The sequence below is a fragment of the Molossus molossus genome, unplaced genomic scaffold (genome assembly GCF_014108415.1).
Source record: "Molossus molossus isolate mMolMol1 unplaced genomic scaffold, mMolMol1.p scaffold_m16_p_21, whole genome shotgun sequence".
In the NCBI taxonomy this organism is placed as follows: domain Eukaryota; kingdom Metazoa; phylum Chordata; class Mammalia; order Chiroptera; family Molossidae; genus Molossus; species Molossus molossus.
In genome coordinates this window covers 41956227-41976678 of record NW_023425357.1, presented here as the reverse complement: position 1 = coordinate 41976678, position 20452 = coordinate 41956227, and the positions used below count along the sequence as shown (strand labels likewise).

The 20452-nt window shown below is 59.5% G+C and overlaps 1 protein-coding gene across 1 annotated transcript; it reads left to right on the top strand.

Annotated features, from left to right (window-relative positions):
* The first annotated feature begins 896 nt into the window (after nucleotides 1-896).
* MMP15 (matrix metallopeptidase 15) lies at nucleotides 897-18388 on the top strand. Its single transcript, XM_036275180.1, has 10 exons — nucleotides 897-1725; nucleotides 11160-11308; nucleotides 11927-12052; nucleotides 13291-13598; nucleotides 13901-14062; nucleotides 15018-15271; nucleotides 15615-15753; nucleotides 16351-16501; nucleotides 16636-16751; nucleotides 17854-18388. The coding sequence occupies exons 1-10, from the start codon at nucleotides 1567-1569 to the stop codon at nucleotides 18309-18311; spliced, it is 2022 nt and encodes a 673-aa protein (XP_036131073.1). The 5' UTR covers nucleotides 897-1566; the 3' UTR covers nucleotides 18312-18388.
* The last annotated feature ends 2064 nt before the right edge of the window (nucleotides 18389-20452 follow it).

Here is a 20452-nt window from a genome sequence, read left to right as displayed (position 1 = left end):
TCCCATTTCTGGGGCTGGGAGGTGGCAGAGGGGAGGGAAGGTCTCTGCCCTGCTGCCCTCCTGGGCGCCTTCACATTCAGCCCCGGTGTGTTGGTCCAGGAATGTCCTTGGTGTCTTCAGACTTTAGACCTAGACCGCCACCTCAAGGCTTCTGCATGCACACTGATGGAATTTCAAGCTGATCCTGGAATAGAATTGTAGCTCCACTTGGTGGGAAGGTTTGCGTACTAGCCCCGGCCCCTTGTCAGGCCGAATCGTCACACTTCACTTGCACAAAACAGTGTCCTTGACTTGGATACCTAATGTGTGCCTCGTCCGGAACGGGAAGCACACCTAATCCTCACCCCACGTTCCAGAAAAGGACATGGAAGCTCAGAAGAATTAAATAACTTGCCTACCTGCCACAGGTAAGTGGTAACGCAGGGCTGCAACCTGTCCCTACTAAACCTGTGCATGGTCACACTCCAAGCATACTCAACATACCCAACCCCTCCCTTTGCAACTAAGGAAAGTCACTTGAAAGGCCAAAGACTTGAAGGGCTTTTGAGAAAACAGCAAATCTCTAGATATCTTTGTTTGTCTGTCACTTGGGTCCTTCCTCCCCCAGCCCTCCTTCCTGCCTACTGTTGCCTCAGTATCCCCACCCACCCACCAGGTGGGAGAAAGAGGAGACTTCGTTTCTATTTACTCTCTCGGGGGGTGGGGGGTCACTTTAGGGATCAAGCCCACTCTCCAAAAGCTAGGATGGGAGTGAAAGAGATGGACGGGGGAGGATTCCCGCCGTCTGGAAAGAGTGAAAGGGCCGCCTGCCCGGCTCCACAGCCGGCACCTGCTGCGAAGAAGCCTTGGTCTAAGATACCGCCCCCGGCCCCCGGCCCCCGCCCCCTGGCCCCCGCCCCCCGGCCCCCGCCCGCGGCCGCGCGCGGAGAGAGTACTGGCCCTTTAAGAGCGGCGGCGACCACGGCGCTGGGAGGAGGGCTGGGAGCGCCCGGAGCTGCGCCGAAGTCGCCGGGGACGTCGGGCGCCGGCTCCCTGGCTCGCTCGCTCGCTCCTACCGGCTCCCTGCGCCTCCTCCCGGGACTGCGCAGGAGCCCGGGCCCAGTTGGGCGCGGGGCGAGCCGAGTCCCCCGGCGGGAGGCGCGCGCTCTGGGCTGCGCCCGGCCCCGGGCATGGACAGAGGGAACTGGGCGCGCAGGGGGCGCCGCGGGACCGGGCGGCCGGAGCGCTGAGCCAGACAAAGGCTCAGGAGTTGCTATTGCTCTCGGGAGCCGGGCCCCGGGCGCCCAGGCTGCGGGACCCGGCGGCAGGCGGCTCTGGCCGGCCCTTTCTCCCGTGGGCCGGCTCCGCGTGCCCGGACCTGCCCAGCCCGCTTCTCCTCGGGCGTGGGAATTTGCCGAGGGGACCTAAGCGGCTCCGGCGGGGACCGGGACCGGGAGGTCTGCCGCGCGCCCGCCGGGCGGGGAGCCAGGGAGCGTCGCAAGTTTCCGAGCCGCGTGAGGGGACACGGCGCCGGCGAGCGGGCGAGCCCCGCGTGCTGCTCTCCGGGCCGGGCTGGGCGCCGAGAGCATGGGCAGCGAACGGAGCGCGGCAGGACGGCCGTCCTGGGCAGGCAGCCTTGGCGGCCGGGAGGCGGCGGAGCGGCCGCGACTGCTGCCGCTGGTGCTGGTGCTTCTGAGCTGCCTGGGCCGCGGCGCAGCGGCGGAGGACGCAGAAGTCAATGCCGAGGTAAGGACCCTGGCCCGTACCTTTGCCGCGGGCTGGGAGACTGGAGAGGGTAGGGAAGGAGCCACGCCCATAGCCTGAGGCCAGGAGGTAGAGGATGAGGAGACGAGCTCTGGGTCCCAGGGAAGGGGGCAGAAGAAAGGGGCCCGGCAAGCTGCCCCTCCCCGACTTTCCCGCTGCTGCTCACCTCTTCCCAAATCCTGGAGGCCATAGGGTTCGCGCCCACTCTCTACCACTACCTGCCGTGGGCACTGATCCGCCCCAGCCCCTGTCCGGGAGCTGCTTCTGATGCCCCCAGCCCTGGCTGCCTTCCTTTCCTCCCTCCTGGCGGCTGATTCCTCGAGAGCCCCGCAAGCGCGGTGACGTTCTTTGCGAGTGGGGTGGGGGCTACCCTGGGGCGGCCGCGGGCTGAATAGGCAGCGCTCCCGCCTAGGAAGCGCCTGGGCTGGGTGACACTGAGCCTTGCGCGGCGGACCGGGATGAGGGAAGGGATGCGAACCTCTGAGACAGCAGACTCAGGTCGCAGGGGCGCTTTGGCGACTTTCTTGGGCTCTTGGACGGAAGCTGTGCCATAGCCAGGTTGGGTACAAGACAAAGACCCAGTCTCCCCGGTGCTTCCTACCCACCAGAGTTTCTGCGCCGAGGCCCGTTGCGCAGAGGACGGACTCCGCACATCTTTTCATCCGGAGCCCGCCTGACGTCCCGATGGGGCCCCCTCTCTGGATCGGTCTCGTTGGGTGATCAGGCGCAGCCTCTTGGCGAAGGGCTGGGTCTAGCCTGTGCCCACCGTTCCATAGAGTCACCCAGTGCCGTCCTTCCGAGCAGGGATAGTGAGGACACCAGCTCCGTTGCCCCAAAGCAAAAGCGTGTCCAACTCTTTCCCGACTTATAAGATCCCGTTTCCTGCCGCGTCTAGAAAGGAGAATGAATGGGTGGTGGTGGGAGAGTGCTTCTGTGCTGTCCCGGTTAGGCTCTGGCCCCGGTACCCTTGGATCGGCCCGGAGCCTCCAGCTGCCGCTGCTGGCGCTGGGCTGCGGGCCTGAGTGCGGGTTCTATTTGCAGTTGGACCAGCGCTCCCTCCCAGCCCCCAGCGGCTTCCCCACTTCTCCCTGCTGCCTGGGAGATTTTTCCGATGGAAGCCTGCCCTTCCCCGCCCTACTTTAATAAAGCTTGGAGGAAGGGCAGGGAATTCCTCCCGGCTCAAGTTACACCTCTCAGCCGTTCCCCACCTGCTCTTCCCTCCCTCCTTGGCCAAGCCAGGGAAAGCTGCAGGGAGCCAGGTCCTGGCAGGAGGTGGAGTGGGGGCCCAGCCCTTGCCCAGTCCAGCTGTTTCCCCCTCATTTATACAGACAGGCAAGCAAAGGGCTTCTGCTGGTGGGGATTGTCCTTCAGCCTGTGAGCCAGGTACCCAGTGAAGAGTGTTTGGACCCACCTGCCACTCTCTTGAGTGGAATGTCAAAGAATTGTAAGCCACAGACCCACCCTTGAGCTGTTTTTAATCTATTTAGGAATGGCATCTCCGCATAGGAAGCAATTATGGAGCAAGCTGGAATTTGGTGGCCATGCATTATGAATTGTCATCTTAGATGTCCAGAAGCTGAGGCGCTGAGACCTGTGGTCTGCAGGACTTCAGTCTGTCTTTCCTTTGATTCAGCTCCTCCATTAGCCCCTCCTCTCCCAGGGCCTGATTCGAGTCACAGACCATGGCCCTAACCCTTTGGTGGCACTAGCTAGAGATTCTCAGAGTGACCTGTAGACTCTCTCCTGAGGGAGCATTTGGGTTGGGCTGTTGCTGGAAGAGACTGTGGAAGGGTTAGGGGACCCTTAAATGTTGGAAACCAAGGTAGATGGAGGGCTAGAGACAGGTGAGTTGTCCCCGCTGCTAGAATTGGCTTTGGGGTACAGACTGTTCCTTGGAGTTTCACCAAGTCTGGCCAGATCTAGGCTCAAAGAGTAGAATGGCTTCCACAGCCAGCACAATTTCCAGGAGGCTATGGGACAGTGGTCCCCAGGTCCACACTCTCCAAGGACCAGCCTCAGAGGCTCCTGGGCCTTGCCTGTACCCTGTGTCCAGAGCCCCCCTGCCTTGGGAAAGGGCTCTGGTCCTTACCCAGAATCCCCACAGCTCCAGACTTCAGGTCAGGTCACAGCTGGGACCTTTTCTGAGCATCCTGGTAACTGAGCCAAGGCCAGCCCCTCTCCCTCCCAGGGCAGAAACCACAGGAGTGTCACTAAATTAAGGAGTCAGAGAGTCTGGCATGTGCTTGGCAGACACCTGTAACCTGCCAAGCCCCCTTCCTCATCCTTCCCCGGTGGAGAAGGCTGTCTTTCTTGAAGAGGGCACCGCTGTGTTACTCTGCCCTGTCTCACTCTCTCCCCTAGATGTCAGTCCCAGTCTCCAGCTGTCCTGGGTGGAGCCCACTCCCCTGTGTACACGCAAGCCTCACCGGGCTGAGGTCTGGTCTCCCTGGTCTGAGAGTCCACGCCCCTTCAGATCTGCCCTGCTCTTGCTGCCTACAGCACCCAGCCTGCTAAAGTGCCTTTGGTTTTCACCAGAGAAGCTGTGGTCTCTTCCCACCGCCCCCCTTCCCCCCAGGCATGACTTCAGGCCCTCAGCTGGCCCTATATAGGTGACTCAGGCTGCCAGAGTTCACAGGTATGGTTCAGCTGCCATTAAAGTATGGACACACTGTCCGGCCAGTGTGGCTCAGTGGTTTAGCGTCGACCCATAAACCAAGAGGTCGCCAGTTCAATTCCCGGTCAGGACACATGCCCAGGTTGTGGGCCCGATCCCCAGTGGGGGGCATGCAGGAGGCGGCCAGTCGATGTTCTCTCTCATCGATATTTCTCTATCCCTCTCCCTTCCTCTCTGTCTGAAAAATCAATAAAGGAAAAAAAAATTTTTTAAGTATGGACACACTTACCTTCTCTGAACAGACTCCTACATACCTTCCTTGCCCCTACCTGGCGGCTGAGTGGGATGAGCAAACGGAGGGGTGGGCATCAGCTTGAATTCTGATTCTGACCTTCAGATCTGACTGGTGAGCCATAGCCCCAGGCTTCCAGTGCTCCGGTCTCTGCTGGCACTTCCATGCTGACCACCCCCTCCCCAGGGCCCCCACATCTGTGCTCTTATTTAATTTTTTTTTTTTTATCCTCACCCGAGGACATTTTTTTTCCTTTTTTTTTTTTTTGTTCAAATAGACTGGGAGGGAGAGAGAGGGAGAGAGAAACATTGATGTGAAAGGGACACATCGAGTGGCTGCCACCTGCACGACCTAACCAGGGCCGGGGACATACTGCAACCAAGGTACATGCCCTTAGCGGGAATTGAACCTAGGTCTCTCTGGACCGCAGGCCGACGCTCTAACCGCTGAGCCACACCGGCCAGGGCTATGCTCTTATTAATACCCTTTCTTAACTATGGAGCAGAAACTCCAGAGGCCCCATGCCTACCCTTGAGGAAAGTATGAGAGCATTGTCTTTGGCAACCTACAGAAGCTAACCTTCTCTTCTCCTACACATCCCTGGTTTTTAGTCTATTTTCCTCTTTCTGTTAACAAACCATCCCTCCACAGTCTATATGAAAACCCCAGAGAACTGGGCTAATTGATGCAGCCAGAGACCCAGGATCTGACTGGGCCATGCCCCTCATGCCCAGCCCTTTGGCCAGGTCTCTGCATTTGGGCTGCCCTGGGGTCCCATCAGTCAGCCGCCTCCTGCAGTGTGTACTCCTTGTTTGAACGGTGCGTCAGTCTGACCTGCCCTTTTCAACCTTTGGACGGAAACACCTCACTTTGCCCCAGTCAAGGAGGGTGGAGAAGAAACATCATAAAAACACACCCAGACAACCCTCCCACAGAAGCCTTGCTCTGAACCCCAGCACCCACTGCCCATGTTCTCTGATGCCAACTCAGAAAGGCAATGCTGCCAGGAATGGAAAAGCCCCTCCCTGCTAAGTGCTGGCCTCCCCTCTGTCCCCCTTTTGTTGCTGATCCAGATGTTCCCTCTCATCACGTCACCTCTGCCCTGTTGGGAGCTTGACTTCGGTGTGAGGCCAGCTGTGGTAGTCACTGTGGGGAGCCTCCCTGGGGCCGATGAAGTTGGTGCGATAGACTGAATATTTGTGTCCTCCCCTCTCCCAGATTCATATGTTGAAACCTAACTCCCAAGGTGGTGGTATTCGGGCCTTTGGGAGTTGTTGGGTGATGAGCACAGAACCTTCCTGAATGAGATCAGTGCCCTTAGAAACCTGTCGGGACAGTCCTTGTCCCTCCCACCATGTGAGGACAACAGTGCGGCCAGAAACAGGGCCTTCGCCCAACCTGACCACACCAGCGCCTGCTCTTGGACTTCCAGCCTCCGGAACTGTGAGAAATAAAAGTTTGTTGTTACAAGCTACCCAGCTTATGGTATTTTTGCTATAGCAGCCCAAATGGACTAAGATAGGTGGCATCTTCAATGTCGTCCCGAGATGTACGTGGCTCGCTCAGGCGGGAGCCAGGCCCCATGGCCAGCTCTGCCTTGGGCATGGAGATGTGTTCCCTGAGTCAGCAGAAGCATAGGGGTCAGGGTCCTCCATCACTGAAAGGGTCCTGGGAGGACTCCACAGATGAATGTGAGGACCAGGGACCCTGAAGGTAGCCGAGTACTTCAGGCCTGCAGCACACCCCCTTCTGATGAGACAAGTCCCCTTGGTTAGGGCTCGTATGAGGCCACTCCCCAGAAAAACACTGGTTCCAGGAATTCCTGAACCCTTTAGGGGAGGGAGCACAGAATTTGCAGCCCTGGGCAAGAACAGCAGAGGTGTTCAAGCCGGGCATCGATCAGAGAGATGAGCGGGCTGCCTCATGGCAGATCCCATGCCCTGTAGGGGGGATAGCAGGAAACAAGCAAGAAGACTCAACTCAACCTCCAGTGTCTGGACAGACAGATGAGAGCCTGGGGCCCAGCCATCAGCCAGCCTTGGGAGATGCCCCACGTCCCATTGCCATCCAATGGTCAAGCTACCGGAGCCATGGCACCTGGAGGGTGAGAGCCCAGCTTCATGTCCAGCACTGTGGGCATGGGACCTGGTACATAGGAAGTCCTTGCAAAATGGTGGCAAACCAGTGACAGTGGCATTTGCTATTGGGCAAGTCATTGAACCCATCTGAGCAATGAGAATTTCCCTATGGACACAATGAGAATAGTAATAGCGTGTACTAGATGGAGTTATTGGGGAGATTCGGCACATTTATGTGTAAAATGTTGACTGCCATGTTTGATGGTATCACCTGGGCCCAGAAGGATCCGATGCTTTTTTGAGCACCTTCAACACATTTGGTTCTCTCTGTGTTTTGTAAGCATTTTCACGATTTTATCCTGGAATTGACTCTGAGCATTGCTAGCTTACCCCGTTGCACAGAAGAGGAAAAGGAGACGGAGATGAGAGGGATTCCCCGTCCAGGGTGGCAGAGCTGGGATCTGAACCCAGTCAGCCTGGCCTGGAGCCTGAGCTTCCAGCCCCCATGCTGGGGTAAAGGCTGCAGGTCAGAGCCCAGGGTGTCATCCTGTGGAAGTGGCCAGGCGGGAGCCTGCTGGGCCGGTGGGTAGGCAGGGCGGGGTGAAGGAGCCCTGTTTGTGACTCCCCCGGGCTGATCATCCCATTCAGCACCCGCACTGTGCCCGGCATAGCCTTGGCTTGCTCCCAAGGGCACTCAGACTGCAACACCGGGTGGGGAGATGGGCACAGTGAGGACCTCACAGTGCCTTAAAATGTCTGTTCATCACCAGCAGGCCTGACAAGAGGCCCTTTGTGCCTGTCTGGGCAGCCCTGCCAGGGTCTGCTTGGACTGCACGGAGAGCCGTGGGTGACAGAAGCAAAGCAGAGCCCTGCAGAGATTGTCCTTATCACACAGGGTCTGATAAGGCTTGGGGGAGGAGCTGGCTGTGGTGACAGCAGCAGCCCAAGCCCCCTGCCCCCACGGCTGTGCTTAATGCACAGTATTGATCCAGCTGAAGCTCCTTCCCAGACACACCCTCCCGGCGGGCTCGCTTTGCCATTGTCTCAGCAGCCCTGGGGGGCAGCCCTACTGACATGGCCCAGTGCCCAGACCCAGCCAGAGATGTGGAACATGGGGAGGATTAGATGCCCTCCCCCAGTGCTGTGCTGGGCACTGTTCCTGAGAAGGTTCAGAGTCCAGTGCCCGAGCCTCAGGCCGAGGAATTGGTGTTACTTCACAAAAAACCTGGTCTAATAGTACTGCTTGTGGGCTCTAGTTCTGGCCAGATCAGCTGTGTGACCCTGGGTGGGCCACTCGCCCTCTCTGGAACTCACTGTTTGTATAACAGGAGTGGGGTTCTTGTGAACACTGAATGGGATGATTCTCCATTCTCAGCTGCTACATTTATGACCTCTCCTAGGGGTAGGGGGCCAGGGATCCCCCCTCAGACTCCTGATGGCCCCACATCTTGCCTGGGGCCAGCCACTCACCTGAAGTATCTATGCATACTTATGGAGCTCAAGAAAGAAATGGCTGATGCCTGGCCTGTGTGGTTCAGTGGATTGAGCATTGCCCTGTGGACTGAGAGGCCCCAGTTCGATTCCTGGTCAGGGCACATGCCTGAGGTTGCAGGCTTGATCCCCAGTATGGGGCGTGCAGGAGGCAGCCAGTCGATATTTCTCTCACATCAATGTTTCTATCCCTTCCTCTCTAAAAATCAATAAAAAGAAAGAAAGAAATGGCTGGAAGAACCAGGGAGGGTGGAGAACCACGGTGGGCGGGGTCTCCAGGGTAGACTGCTGGAAGGAGGGCCCCTCCTGGCTTCTGCGTGCACTTCAGTGACCCTCTTGGAGGAGGTCCCCCTATTCTGACCTCCCCAAGCCTCAGTTTCCCCACCTGAAATACAAGTTTCACCTGCTTGGCACTCGACCTGTGAGATTAGTTGGGGAAGGAGGAAAAGGAGGCATTTTGTATAAGGGACAGTCTTACAGTCAGTCACCAACAGGAGTAGCAGGAGCATGAACCCAGCCCCTCCCCTACTTTGACACTAAGAGGTCAGTCATGACCTTGGAAATCATTCCCCACTTTTGTCCCATGGTAACACCTCAGGAAGCTGGGGCTTAGGGTGCAGGCAGCCACCCCTGTCCCATACTGTCTTTTCCCTCCTCACCCTCACCTTCTGGGCTTGTCACACTTAGCACAGCAGTAGGGTGCGAGCCACTGGGGAGGAAGCACCCACAGCCCTGTACAGGCGGCACAGATGGACTGGCCAGTCCTGAGCGCCTGTTGGTCAGTTAGGCAGTCTGTCTGTCAGCTTCTTGTCATTCGGAGGTTTGGCTGTTCTGGGCCAAAACTGTGTTTCTGCTTATGCCACCCATGCCACCTGTCCACAGCTTCTGCTTCTCCCCCTGGCAGTGGCCAGGAGGCATTTGCCACCAGGAGGCTGAGGGTTCAAGGCTCGGCTGATACTGAGATGGAAGCTCCTGACACTCAAAGGGCACTCATCGGTGTGAAGGAGGGTCCATAGGCACCCTTGGGACCTTCCCATCAGCCCCTGAACAGCCCCCCAAATTAAAGGGCCCCGGCTTCATGCCCTCTGCTGGGCTCTGGAGCTCCTCCCTGCAGACAGGCCCAGCTCCTTCCCCTTTCCTCCCAAGGGCCCCAGCCTGAGCCCCTCCCCTCCTCCTGTCACTCTGCAGACCTGCTAATCAGCCCCTTGGTGGCCTGTGATTGAGCTCCCCGAGATATTTTTACCTCATGCAAATAAGTGATGTCAGGTGCCCTCATCTGTCAGCAGGCAGCACCCCCTCCAGCTGGGTCCCTTTCCCTGCTGGCACTGGCCGAGCATCATGGCCTCACCTTCTACATCTCTCCAGGCTTCTTCAGGAAAACTGTTCATTAAGGGGGGTGGGCGTCCCCCCTCACACACACGGGAACTTCAGGAAAGGTTTCTCCTGCTTGGAAGGAGCAGGTGCTATGGGAAGATGCCCGTGACGCTGCCCGTGTCTGGTGGGGCAAAGGGAAGGTGCCCTGGGCCACACCTCTGCCTCCCCCAGCTGCTCTGCCCTCACCTGGGTCTGCACGGCCCCCCAGCCCTGTCGGAGCCTGGAACCTTCAGTCCTGTTGGCAGAGGCAAAAGCCTGCCTCCCCAGGGACAGCCAGACAGCCCCCGGCCTGTCACGAACGACACGTCCAGTGAGCACTTTCCCGCCCAGCACAATGCAGGCACTGGAGTGGACGTCCCCACTGAGTCCCCACAGATGAGGCGGGCCCTCGTATAACAGCCACTTCAGAAGTGGCTCAGCTGGATAGGTCCCCAGCTTGGTATCCCCAGAGCCACAGTTGTTTCTCATCCCACGGCTCTGCCTCCTTGTCCTGTGGCTCTCCTGGCCCGAGAGCCCTCGCCGCTCTGGCCACGCCTCTGCACTGCCCGCTTGGGCTCGGCAGTGCTCTCTTCGGGGGCAGTCTGGGTGCTGCTGAGCGGGGGGTGTGGCCGGGCGCCAGGTGGGGCTGACGGGTGGCACTGAGGAAGCAATGCCAGAGGACTTGGCTGTGACACTGGTGGCAGACAGAAGTAGGTGTGGCCCTGGCCAGCTGACACATGGCTGTCAGCCCAGAGCAGCCACCATGTTTGGTCACCATCCTGCCTGTGGGCCCTTGATGCGGAGCCCTCACCTTCCAGGGCCTCTCAGAGAGCAGGCCTCCAGGTCCCCTCACTCTGGGGGCAGCCAGAAACCCAGGGTGGGCCAGGAAAGGTGCAAAGGACACATTTCCATGTGGCCAGGGCCCACAGAAGTCCCTGGCCTCTGTGCCACAGCCTCCCATGGTGGTCATCATGCTCTCATGGCCTTGGGGGCGTGAGGTGGGCAGGTCAGAGCCCCTTTCTTACCACAACTCAGTGTGCCTCATTGGGGACCCCTCCTCATGTCATCCTAGTGGGGGAGACAAGTGATAAGCACTAAGTGTAATGTACGGTGTGTCAGATGGTGACAAGTACAAGGAAGGAGGGGAGGGGATGCAGGGTGCAGCAGGTGGGGGGCTTTTCTTAGTAGTATCAGAGAACATCCTCCAGTAAGGGGAGGCTGAAGCAGAGTCCTGAAGAAAATGGGGGTGTGAGCTGTGCAGATATCTGGGAGAGAGCAGCACATGTAAAGGGCCTGAGGCACGAGAGTGCCTGGCTGGGTAGGTGGGAGGAGTGAGGTCTGAGAGCTGAGGTGAGGTCAGGTAGCCAGGGCCTGGTAGCTTCTGTTAAAATGGGCTTTTCTTCTGAGATGAGAAGTCTTTGGAGACCAAACCTAACTTGTACAGGCCTTCTGCTCTGCTCCTGTGTGAAAACAGGGAGGTGGTGGCGGCTCTAGGGCTATGGTGGTAGGCTGTGTTCTGAAGCAGGCTGTTTGTACTGGGAGCCAGCCCTGCCAGGACCTGCTGACTGTCATGATCTTTCCTTTGCAGAATTGGCTGCGACTCTATGGCTACCTGCCTCAGCCCAGCCGCCACATGTCCACCCTGCGCTCAGCCCAGATCCTGGCCTCAGCCCTGGCTGAAATGCAGCGCTTCTATGGGATCCCTGTCACCGGTGTGCTTGATGAAGAGACCAAGGCGTGAGTCCCTCTGCCGGGCCCTTCCCAGACCCACTGCATCTGCTGCCCTCTGGCCTGCTCTCTTGAGGTCTCGGCCTATGGCGTTACCAGAAAGAGTGGTCTAGATAAGAGGTGGCAAATGGTCTGACCCTCCACGCTAGCTCTGATTGGTTGGGAGTGGCTGCCTAAAGCCCTGTGTTGAGAAAGCTCCTGAGGCCAGATTCATGCTTGGCCACCAGGAGCGTAGGATTGTCTGCCCCAGAAATGAGAATGGGGGGACACCACACACATGCCCCAGATGGGACAGCCCAGTGAGCCCTTGCTCTGAATCAGACAGGGGATATGACCCAAAGCCACGTCCTTGATGAGCATGCACAGAGCATAGTGTCGAGGACAGGAGGCCTCGGGGGTAACTGTCCCATTCCTGGGTGGTTCTGGTGAGAAGGGGCTCACCTTTGCGGAGCCACTGCAGGGCATCCGGTCTTCAAGATCATTGCACCCGTTTCCCTGGTAAAGGAACTGAAGCTTAGCCAGTCTCCCACCACACCCGAAGAGGCAGCTGAAGGCCAGAGGGAGGAGGGGGGAAGGAGTGGACTGCCTAGCGGAGGCTCCGTGCTCACCCCCACGCCCCTGAGCCAGGTGGATGAAGCGGCCCCGCTGCGGAGTGCCAGATCAGTTCGGCGTGCACGTGAAAGCCAATCTGCGGAGACGGAAGCGCTATGCCCTCACCGGCAGGAAGTGGAACAACCCCCACCTGACCTTCAGGTAGGGACCCAGCTCCCCAGGGTGGCCTTCCTCCCGAAACATCTTCCCCATCATCTGGTCTGAGGCTTCAGGCTTCCCGGTGGACTCGTCTGGAAGGTTTCCTTTCCCAGCAGCACCCCCCAAGGATGCCCGGTACAGACAGTCCAAACCCGCTTAGCTCCCACGCTGCCTGCGGCTGCACGCCCGAGGCTGTCTTCCTCCTGAGAAGGTCAGGACCCTTGGAGCTGCTTCCGCTCCCTCCTCCACCCCGCCACCGCCAGCTGCCTGGGTTGGTCTCACTGGCCCAGATGGGTTCCTTCACTGATACAGACTGAGGGGCCCCCACAGTGCAAGACATGGGGCTTCAGGCGCCTGAGGGTGGGGGAGGTCAGGGAGGCCGGAATCCAGGCATCTGTCAGGTGGGCTGGTAGCAAGTCCCTTGCAAAAACCCTCAGGCGCCCTCCTGTGTGCTGAGTCCTTGGGCAAGAAACACCAGCCCCGAGCATGTGGTGGTCCCCAAGGGCTCCTCTTCCTGTGTCTGTCCAGCCACAGTCCCACCAGAGCTCCATCTCCCCAGGAAGAGTAGCTCCCACGGCCTCTTGGTTAGACCCCAGGCCCCCGAGTGCATTCATGGTCCAACCAGCTTTACTGGGATCTGTCCAGCACACAGACGCTTACTCTGATTGACATGGGTAACAACAGGCTCCCTCACGCTCTATCACGTGCAGGTCAGGGGCGTGTGTTCCACACGAGTTCATTCATTTCATTCTCACAGGGATGCCATGATGAAAGCACTAACCTGTCAGAGACAGAACTCATTTGCTCCAAGTCACTCAGATAATGTTAGAGCCCGGCCTTGAACTCAAGTCAGCCTGACCCCGGAACCCAGCTTCAGAACCGAGAGCCCTGTGTTCCCCAAACCTCAGCCATTTGCATCGCTCTTCTGGGTCTTTCAGCTACATGTCCCCTGTACTTTTATTTACTTAACATTTTCTTCGGGAAAATAGGCATATTTGGCACAATGCAACCTTATTTGGTGATATCCTAATGAACTCCTGGGCTTGCCATGTTAATTCTCGTTTTCAAATTCACATCCAAGTAAACTAATGGTTGATATTGTCAGGCACTGTCGGTGAACCAGCTCAGATCTTCTACATGTTCCTTGACACCATGTGTCCTGGCCTCCAACCCAGTGGGTGCCAGCACCGGACAGTAGCCCTGACCCTGGTTCACTTGCATGTCTCCCCACCTACCTGCAGCATCCAGAACTACACAGAGAAGCTGGGCTGGTACCACTCGCTGGAGGCAGTGCGCAGGGCCTTTCGTGTGTGGGAGCAGGCAACGCCCCTGGTCTTCCAGGAGGTGCCCTACCAGGACATCCGGCTGCGGAGGCAGAAGGAGGCTGACATCATGGTCCTCTTTGCCTCCGGCTTCCATGGCGACAGCTCACCCTTTGACGGCACAGGCGGCTTTCTGGCCCATGCCTATTTCCCCGGCCCTGGTCTGGGCGGGGACACCCATTTCGATGCAGATGAGCCCTGGACCTTCTCCAGCACGGACATGCATGGTGAGAACAGCTGGCCAGGGTGAGGGCAGGGGAGACAGAGCTGGAAGGGTAGGGTTGGGAGGGGAGAGCTTCCCCTGTGCAGTTCTCTGGAGCACTGACACTTGGTCTCAAGCTGTTGTCCTACCATCTTCGAGGGGTGGTGGGAAAGAGAAGGGATCATTATACTCATTTCTCAGATGGGGAAATGGAGGCCCTGGAAGTCAGAGCAGTGCAGCCTCTTCTCCCTGGCAGCCTCAGCCCACAGTCTGGGTGGCCGAGTCTGGGCCAGACCAGAGCTGACCGTGCTGCTGGCCCCACCGCAGGGAACAGCCTCTTCCTGGTAGCAGTGCATGAGCTGGGCCACGCGCTGGGGCTGGAGCACTCGAGCAACCCCAGTGCCATCATGGCGCCGTTCTACCAGTGGATGGACATCGACAACTTCCAGCTGCCTGAGGACGACCTCCGGGGCATCCAGCAGCTCTACGGTGAGCAGGCGGCACGGACATGGCCGGTGGGCTCTGCACGCCTGCCCTCAACTCCCGGCCCCGCAAGGCATAGGTGCTACTGCTGTCCCATCTTGTAGATGAGAAACAGGCCCAGAGAGGACTAGTGACTTGTCCACATCACTCAGATGGTGCTAGAAATCAAACCCAGGACTGGCAGGCTGACCCAGGGCCTACACCCTGAGCCCTCACAGTGGCTCCAGGTCCCCTCTCTGACCCCCTCTCCTTCTCAGCCTCAGTGATGTTATTAGACGAAAAGTCCCAGGACCCCAATCCTCCTGCCGTCGCTCCCAGCCCAGGCCTGTCCTGGACTCTGTGAAGTACTGCTGGTCTATCGCTTCCCCGGGTTCTCGGGCAGGGGCATCCCCACCCAGGCCTGACCAAGAAAGTCTCCAGTGGTGAGGTCTCCTGAGGGTCAGTTTGGGGGGTTAAGGCCTGCACCCACTGCCCACTCCAAGCCCCTCACAGGCTGGCAGCACCCACCTTGCTGGGCACATGACAGACACGGCCTCACTGTATCCCTAGCAAGCTGGTAATAAGAGGGGAACTTGGCAGCGTTTACAGAATCATGTTCTCTCCTCTGTGTGTCTACTGTGTGTCCCAGGAGCCCCCAGTGGAACAGGCTGCCATCCTGAGAGGGGTGTCCCCAAGGGGAAGTGGAGACGGGCCATCTCGGGGGCACAGTGACCTAAGCCCAGTGTGGGGAAGTCAAGGAGGGGGCTCTATGGAGAAGGGTGGAGGTCCTCCTGAGGTCAGTGGTGGGGTGGGGGAGGGAGGGGTCACTGAGGACAGACAGGGCCTTTCACCAGGCTGGGCCCTTCTCCTGGGGCACATATTTCTCCAAGCTGGGGCCTTGGGGTCCCAGGGCTCTGAGGGGGACAAGGCTGGGTTCTAGGGCTTCTCCCTCACTTCTCGTTCCCCCTCCCTGGTTCCACAGGCTCCCCAGATGGTCAGCCACAACCCACTCGGCCTCTCCCCACTGTGACACCTCGGTGGCCAGGCCGGCCAGACCATCGGCCCCCCAGGCCTCCCCAACCTCCACCCCCAGGCGGGAAGCCAGAGCGGCCCCCAAAGCCAGGGCCCCCAGTCCAGCCCCGAGCCACGGAACGGCCTGACCAATATGGCCCCAACATCTGTGACGGGGACTTTGACACAGTGGCCATGCTGCGTGGGGAGATGTTCGTGTTCAAGGTCTGGCCCTGCCCGTGACTCCTGCGGCCCCTTGGCCCAGACCCAGAGCAGGAGAGCACCCCCACCCCGCCCCCAGAGGCTGGCCCCCTACCCCCCCTCACTGAGCAGCCCAGACTGAGGAACATTCAGTCTGAGGGCTGAGGGTTTCCCTGGAGTAATACAGCAAGCCCAGGCATCTCCTGCCCACCCCAAGGGGTCCGCCCCCCTCCACCCAGGGCTCTCTCCCGGGTGCTGCCCTCAGGATCTCAGTGGCCCCCCCTGAGGCAGGGAGGGATGGTCCCAGGTGGTCCCTCTCCCAGGGCAGCATGCACACTCTGCCCACTCACACCCATGCCCTCCCCAGGGCCGCTGGTTCTGGCGGGTCCGGCACAATCGCGTCCTGGACAACTATCCTATGCCCATTGGGCACTTCTGGCGTGGTCTGCCCAGTGACATCAGTGCTGCCTACGAGCGCCAAGATGGGCGCTTTGTCTTTTTCAAAGGTGAGCTGGGGTAGGAGGGAGGGACTGGGCAGCCTTCCTACCCCTGCCTCTGACCCAGCTGGGCCTGAGGAGGAGGAGAGCAAAGGGGACGTTGTATCCATCGGGGCAGCGTCCCGACCAGCTGTGTCCCCAGTCCCCCTGGCCTGAGCTTCAATGAGGCAGGAGCTCCCAAGGACAGGGCTGGGTCCAAACCAAAAGTGGGAAACCCTGGGCCATACGCTGGGGTGCCCCAGGAAACAGCCCCCAGACTCAGAGGCCAGGCAAGGCTCCCTGTCTTTCTCCCTACAAGAACTGTAGGGGGTGAATGTCCACATGGGAATGCAGACCCATGTATAGCGTGACTGTATGTGGTGTGTGCACAGGTGTAAGCAGGTGACATGCATGTGTGTGACACAACGGTCAGTTGCATTGTGTGTTGTGGGTGTGGTGTCAGTGCCTGTCCTGTGTACAAGGGTGAATATGATTGTGTGTATGTAATGAGTATAGCAGTAAATGTGAATAGATTTGTGGGCCCAGAATAACATTCCTGTGCCCTCTCCCTGCCCAGCCCCCTCAGCCCCCAGCCCTGTTCTCACCCACTTCCCACTCCTCCCACAGGTGACCGCTACTGGCTCTTCCGAGAAGCGAACCTGGAGCCTGGCTACCCACAGCCGCTGACCAGCTATGGCCTGGGCATCCCCTACGACCGCATCGACACAGCCATCTGGTGGGAGCCCACAGGGCACACCTTCTTCTTCCAAGAGGACAGGTGAATGTCCCTCCCCTAAAGGGTAAAGGCCCAATTGGGCCCCCTACTCCCAGGCCTACCCAGAGAGAACCCACTACCAGGGGGAACAGACTCCAGGCCTATACAGGCCCACAGCATGGTGCTTTTGGTCACAGGTACTGGCGCTTCAATGAGGAGACACAACGTGGAGACCCCGGCTACCCCAAACCCATCAGTGTCTGGCAAGGGATCCCCGTCTCCCCCAGGGGGGCCTTCCTGAGCAATGATGCAGGTACCAAGGCCAGCACCCTCCAGTCTGCCCAGCCCTCACCACCCCTCTCTTCCACAAATGGGACAGAGCTTGCCTGAGGCCATCAGATATTGGGACAACATGTATGGGGGACACAGCTGTGTCAGGCCCTGGGCTGCTGGGAGCTCCTAGAGCATGACTTTCCTGGTCCTCCCTGCATCGTCACCATCCGCATTTCACAGATGGCCAAAGTAAACCACGGAGCTTAAATAAAGGACCCCAATCCCACAGTGAGGAAGTTGTGGAGTCGGGAGTCCCACCCAGGACTTGTGTCCAGAGCTGGCGCTCAGAACTGCCCTGCTCCCGGGCAGCCTGCAGGGAGCCTGGGGCTGAGCGATGGGATGAGAGCCCTCCTGGGGCGCCCACTCACCCACCTGCAAGGGAAGCCTGATCTCTGATGATAACCGAACGACAGGGAGCTGGGCTCTCGCTTCTTCAGCAAGGTCTCTGGCGAGCTTAAGAAAGCCACAGGCCTGATTCTTAGGCCCCAGGCTCTCAGCAGAGAGAGGCCTGCCGGTTTGGCCATTGCTCGGGTGGGTCACTCTTGTGTGTGATGGATCGCTCTGCGGCCGCTCTGATCTCACTGTGCTCAGCAGAGCATAGACTCACCCCATGATTCAAACCTGGCCCTTCCTGGGGCTGATGGACGTGGCAAGATGCCCAAGGCCAGAGAGCTGGGCCAAGGCAATGCTGGGCCCTGCTCCAGGTCCACTGCAGGCTGGCTGTGTGGCCTTAAGCGAGACACTGGCCTGTCTCATGTGAGGTGAAGCCAGTCCTGGGACAGGATAGCAGGGTCCCTGACTGCAGCCTCCAACCCAGCAGGCGGAGGACCCTTCCCCTGTGCACTGCCCTAGTCAGCGTCAGCCAGCCAGGAAGCACAGTATTCTAGTGGTCCCTTGACCAAGCCTGCCCCTCTCTGAGACTGGTCTGGCTTCCTGTAAGTTGGGAAGTGGCAGTTTGAAAATGCTCAGGGAAGCAAGTAAAAAGAAGGGTGTTTTTCAGCCAGGGCTCCTGGTCCTCTGTGAGGCGCTCTGGTGGTGAGTGGCCTCACCCTGACACCACCCCGGCCTGCTTGCCCCCGCAGCCTACACCTACTTCTACAAGGGCACCAAGTACTGGAAGTTCGACAACGAGCGCCTGCGAATGGAGCCCGGCTACCCCAAGTCCATCCTGCGGGACTTCATGGGCTGCGAAGAGTCAGGACCCCGATGGCCCGATGTGGTCCGTCCGCCCTTCAACCCCGACGGGGGTGCAGAGCCCAGGGCTGGCGGTGACAGCCAGGAGGGTGGCGAGGGCCATGAGGCTGGCCCAGGTGCTGGGGAGGGGGACTCTGGGGCGGGGACGGATGAGGACGGGGGCAGCCGTGTGGTGGTGCAGATGGAGGAGGTGACTCGGACAGTAAACATGGCGATGGTGCTGGTGCCGCCGCTGCTGCTGCTCCTGTGCATCCTGGGCCTCACCTACGCCCTGGTGCAGATGCAGCGCAAGGGCGCGCCCCGCATGCTCCTGTACTGCAAGCGCTCTCTGCAGGAGTGGGTCTGACGCCCTCCTGTCCTCACGGTGCTAGGGCCGGCTGGGGCGCCTGTGCTTCTGAGACTGCGTGGGCTCCCTCAGGCCCTCCAACATCCCTGCCAGCCCTGCCCCCATTGTTTTTATTTATGCCCAGGTTTCTTTGTGTGTTTTTTATTTTTATTTTTTGTGTTTGGGGGGAGGTTTTGCACACTAACTGAGCGTTGGTTTCTACTTTCCTGACCAGGGGCTGTCCCTCAGGGCAGGGGGTTGGAGCTTTCTAAACTCCAGACAGGGAATTAAGCCCCCACCCACCCCTGGCTTGGCCGCAGCCAGCAGAGGGAGGGTCAGAGGCCCCTGGTGGGAGAGTGGCTGCCCAGGGCCAGACCAGGAGCTCCGCTGGTTTTAGAGACCGGCGGGCCTACCTGCCCACCCACCTACCTACCTGTCTTTCTCTGCCTCAGGAACAGCTTTCACCTGGGGCCACCCTGGGGCCGAAGGGACAGAAGGGGGAGGTGACCCCTGACTGTGAGTCCATGTTGAGTTTCGGTTCCGTCCCAACCAACCCCTAAAACCCATGCAGCCCGGGCTCCTTGTGCCTAAAAACCCTGCCCCGCCCCTGGCCAGCCAAGGGCCAGCAGCCCCCAGTTCCCATGTACCCCTTGAGCCCACACCTCCTTTTCTGTCTGGAGAATGGGCTCTGGGCCCACCTTACGAAGGACCAAAGGGGGTCTACCAAGGCCCCTCCACCCCAGGAGCCTCGCCTGCCTGGCTGGCCCTCCAGCCCCCTGTCTACCTTCTCTGAGCTGTATGACCTATGTGACCCGCCTGGGCCCCTCCCCTAACCCTGCTCCCTCCCTCTCACTCACACCACTATCCTCAGGGTCTCAGAACCCTGCCAGTCTCAGGCTCCAGCTGCCAGTGTCCTGGCTCTCCTAGGGAGAGAGGGGTTGATGTGTGCCCAGCTGGGGTGCTGAATGCCACAGAGTGTGCCCACCTGTGAGGGTGCCCACAGCCCACCACACACCAGGCTTGGAGGGGGTTCCTCCACTCCAGCTCCCTGCCCCCCAGGGTCTGGTGGGAGAGGCCAGCAGGAGCCTATGTGACCTGGAGACTCCCAGCTCCGGGGCTCAGCCCTGAGGGTGGAGCTGCTTCCTTCTTCCCAAAGTGAGCAGAGGCGAGTCTGCCTTGGGAAATGGTACTGTACAGGCGGCTCTGTCCCCTCCACTTGCCACCAGAGTCCCGAGGCCCCCAGAGGGAGGGGCTTCCCCTGGGCTGGCCCGGAGTGTGGGTCCAGCAGCTTCCTCTTCCTCCGTCCTCGTCCTCGGGGAACCGGAGAGCCAGGCAAGGGGTGGAGGGGGGCCCGTGTCCACCCCATGTTTCTTTCTGTAAATAATCTGCACTGATTAAATTGTACGGCCAGCGAGTGTGGCCTCCTTTGTAAGAGGCCTGGGGCTGGAGCTTCTAGCTGGAGGGTGTACAGGTGACTGGGCAGAGGATTAGGGGACTTGTTCCCACACCTAAAAGACCTCATTCCCAGTTCTGTGGGCCTCCTCTGCAGGGGCCCTCGGAAGGGGGGAGCTGGGGTACGAGTGAGAGGCAGCTGCCCTCACTAGACTGGAGGAGGGCAGGGCAGGGGACTGGGGTGGCCCCACTGGGGTGGGACCGTGAAGGAGGAGGAAGATGCTTTTCATTCATGGTGAGAAAGGACAGCCCAGCTTCCCACAGGCCCTGCACATGCAGGAGGGGTGGGAGAACCAGGCCAGGCCACTTGGCCCTCCACCCGTTCAAACTGGTTCTCAGCAGCCTGAAGACCCAGCCTGGTCAGGAAGGAATGGGAAATGATGCCACTGGGGACTCAAAAGTTTCCTCACCATACCCTCTGCTCAGAGGGTGAGGGGCACCCAAGATCTGCCCTGTCATCTCTGAAGCAGCAGAGAGTTTACTCTGGGCAGGGTGCAGATGATGCCCAGGAGCAGGAGACAAGCATTGCTGCCCCTCGGGTCCGGGCCAGCCTTGGACCCCTCTTCCTCTGGGCCATCCTATTGGGCACAGGCCTGTACCCCCAGCAATGCGGTGATCATCTGTAGTGGGGTACCACCCCAACCATGAAGTAGGCCAGGCCTCCACAACTCAGGGTCCTCCAACCTGCTGTGCCCCCCCCCCCCCAGCTG

Excerpts from the sequence above, each read along its gene's own strand:
- MMP15 (XM_036275180.1), top strand. The coding sequence starts at position 1,567 with ATGGGCAGCGAACGGAGCGCGGCAGGACGGCCGTCCTGGGCAGGCAGC. Across the intron at positions 12,053-13,290 it reads AACCCCCACCTGACCTTCAG|CATCCAGAACTACACAGAGA; the intron begins GTAGGGACCCAG and ends ACCTACCTGCAG. Across the intron at positions 15,754-16,350 it reads GCGCTTTGTCTTTTTCAAAG|GTGACCGCTACTGGCTCTTC; the intron begins GTGAGCTGGGGT and ends CTCCTCCCACAG.